The 3,040-nt window shown below is 36.7% G+C and overlaps 1 protein-coding gene across 1 annotated transcript; it reads left to right on the top strand.

Annotated features, from left to right (window-relative positions):
* The first annotated feature begins 299 nt into the window (after positions 1 to 299).
* On the top strand, positions 300 to 2,563 carry LOC109002047. The gene is made up of 3 exons (XM_018979621.2): positions 300 to 678; positions 1,461 to 1,589; positions 2,144 to 2,563. Exons 1-3 carry the CDS (start codon positions 358 to 360, stop codon positions 2,318 to 2,320), a joined length of 627 nt encoding a protein of 208 aa, XP_018835166.1. The 5' UTR covers positions 300 to 357; the 3' UTR covers positions 2,321 to 2,563.
* Positions 2,564 to 3,040: the final 477 nt, after the last annotated feature.

Genomic DNA, 3,040 nt, shown 5'->3' with positions numbered 1-3,040 from the left:
AATTTTTAGAATGAATTTTTTTTAGAAGTTTTGAGATATTTTAATAAGAGTATTTATTTTGGTATAAAATATCCAAACTCCACGGTCGTGTAAGTTGGTTCACATACTCGATATTTTTTTTTAATTATTAAAATATGGAAATAAAATCTTATATCAATAAAGTCAAGATGCCATGCAAAGAAGGCACATGAAATTTCACATGATTAGGACAATCACACGTCATACGCGGCAGGTTCTATCATGAACCTATAGTGCGCAGTTTAAACACTCCACCCCACCTTCAAAACCTATTTATATTGCCCAAACTACCCCCTTCATATCTCAAAATTTCAGTACCTTGCAAAAACCGAAAAAGCCATGCGAAACCACGAAATCATTCTTCTCGTCCTCCTTATTGTACCCTTCATTATTTCCCGGAATACCGAATTCGTCCGCGTTACCGATGCCGCGAAGCGAACGGTCCACATCCCAGACGAACTCGACGACGTCGTCGATGATGAGGAGGACGACGCCTGGAAGCAATGGGGCAAGAAATCCACGCCCACTCAAGAGTCCGGTATCCGGCCGTCCGATTTATCGGAGATGTCGGTGACGGAGATCCAGGCTGAGATGATGAAGCGGCAGTCCGGACCTACTATGGGGTTTGTTAAACTCCGACTCGGCGTTCGCCGGTCTCGGGTAATGAAACTTCTTGGTTCTTGATCGAATTGATGCTTAAATGTGAACTGGGTTCGTCATTTCATGAATAATTATTTCTGGGTTTTGGTTTCTGTGACGAGGAGTATATCAATATTGTTTGATAATATAAAGGAGCAGAGATTTTAAGTGACTATTGAAAGAATGAGTTTTCGAATGTATGGCCCGCGCAATTTTATCGTTTGAGCTAATTAGTAAACTCAGATTTTGAGCATGGAATCGGATTTATATTTGTTGTTCTATTAATCATGCGAGAATTTATAGGGTAATAGATACAGGATCTGGATTTGGGATTACCTCGAAAATAAAGTATGGATTTTTGTTATTGGGAGGGGTTACTGTTCGAGTTATTAAATTTGAAGTGGGAAATTTTTTTATTTTCTAGAAGGATGAAAAGGTTGATGAAATTTTTTTTATTTTCAAATTTTTTTTATTAAATTCGAACATTTTGCCGGTTGCGAGACTAATTAGAAAAAGTTTTGAAAGCTTCATGCTGCCCAAATTGGAAACCTGCAGAAGTCTAATTTCCGTCCCCTTATTGCTATCTTCATATGTTTTCCTGTTCTTGTATGCTGATCTTTGTTTAAGATGCCATCTTGTACTGAAGTGATGGCTTTTTAGTTTGCAGAAAAAGGAACAAAAAGAATGTTTAGTTTTTTATTTGAAATCATTTTGTTTGCCATGCTATAATAGAGGTAGACTTTTGGTATGGATTCAACTGAATGTGAATTTATTTAATGGTGTTCTGCTTTTGTTTTCTCCAGGATATGGTGGCTGAAACTGCTATGAAATGGACGAAAGTTCTGAGAACTGGAGCTATTGAGGCAAAGTTCATGGGTGTTGATCTGACCACAATCATGTTCACCTTAGAAAGAGGCCAAGATACAGCTGAGGTATGCATTAGATCTCCAAGTCGAAGGAGGTTAAAATCCATTTACTGCTGGGGTTTTATAACTAAATCTGCTGAAAAGCTGGCTCATAAGTTTTAGATGTACCAAGTCCAAAGTGGTTAAGATCCATTTACTGCTGAGATTTTGCAACTATATCTGCTGAAGAGCTTGGTCATCATTAGATGTGCTTGAGGGAGACAGCAACTCTTTTTGCTCTTACAAGAAGCATAATCGTCTCTCCTATAAACTCTGGATGGTGAATGTCAATCTAAAATAACATTTTTCTCTCTGTTTCTGTAATCATCAATCAACAAATGATCTCTGTATCATTAACATGGAAAATTTTCCTTGTATTGACCGTGATTAAAAGATTGCAGAGTTTAGGAACTAGTATTACACATAAATCCAGCCTTGACTGTTGCATGGGTGTTTTTAGCTAGAATATTGACTTGCTTTTCTTAAAATTTCTTAGTGCATCCTTTTTGTTTGATAATAATAATTTTCTATCTTTGGTTTCTGATACTTGCGTTCTTGATGCTTCTTTTCTAATTTCCCAGATGAAGGATTTTGTGTTGAGCCAACCAGAGGCGTATGAGATCAAGATTGGAGATCAAGTTTTTCGAAGGCCTGGAGATCCTCCATTAGAGGAAGTTCTTGCAAATCTTCAAAATGAGAAAAACAAGGTGGATAATACAAGTCCCACTGAGAATGACAATTTTAAAGAAGAGTTGTAGTTGACTGATAATCCTCCTGGTATGGAAATCTTAGTTGATTAATGCTCTTTCTAGTAAGTTTGTAGTTTCTGATTGCAGCACCTTCGTCTCCTCCCTCTTTGTTTCTTGCATCTGAATTACCCATAACCCCGTTCAAGATACCGTATATTCTTCGATCTGCTTCTTGGTTCCACTATTAAGCGTCATCGTTTGGTCCATACAGGAAATTTCATCTTCTTTCAATGGGATGTTAGATTTTATGTATCAGATTATGTTACCGTATTGGGCATACATGACTCTTGCAACTATTCACATTTGTAAATAATAACTGGTATTTCAAGAAAAGACTCTTCAAGAACATTAAAGAATCCTTGGGATGGTAGCAGAAACCTGAGGCTGCAACACTTTTGGTGGTGGCTATATACAATCTTTGTATCAACTTTCAATATAAGTAAATCTTTGTGATTTGGGAGTTTCTTGAGATCTTCATTTGAAATGACATCACCTGAAGAAAGCTCGGAATGACACTGGGTGTCTGTGAATCGGGTTTATGCGGTGTCAAATTGTGGATGTGCGATCGTATGGTTTAATATGAATTCGACCAATTTAATTAGGTAGGCGAATCCCATAAACTTGACACGATAACCCAATATAAATTGTTTTATAAAAACATCATGTTGGGTTGACTAAATACAAACAATTTCATATAAATAAATTAGATTGATTCAAATATTTGATCTA

This window comes from Juglans regia, chromosome 12 (genome assembly GCF_001411555.2).
Source record: "Juglans regia cultivar Chandler chromosome 12, Walnut 2.0, whole genome shotgun sequence".
NCBI classification, from domain to species: domain Eukaryota; kingdom Viridiplantae; phylum Streptophyta; class Magnoliopsida; order Fagales; family Juglandaceae; genus Juglans; species Juglans regia.
Note: the sequence above shows the minus strand (reverse complement) of the source record. Positions and strands in the feature narration are given on the sequence as shown.

Bases quoted from the DNA above. Each gene is read 5' to 3' on its own strand.
- LOC109002047 (XM_018979621.2), top strand. From the start codon at position 358: ATGCGAAACCACGAAATCATTCTTCTCGTCCTCCTTATTGTACCCTTC. The intron at 679-1,460 runs GTAATGAAACTT...TGTTTTCTCCAG, and splicing joins TCGGCGTTCGCCGGTCTCGG to GATATGGTGGCTGAAACTGC. The intron at 1,590-2,143 runs GTATGCATTAGA...CTAATTTCCCAG, and splicing joins GAGGCCAAGATACAGCTGAG to ATGAAGGATTTTGTGTTGAG.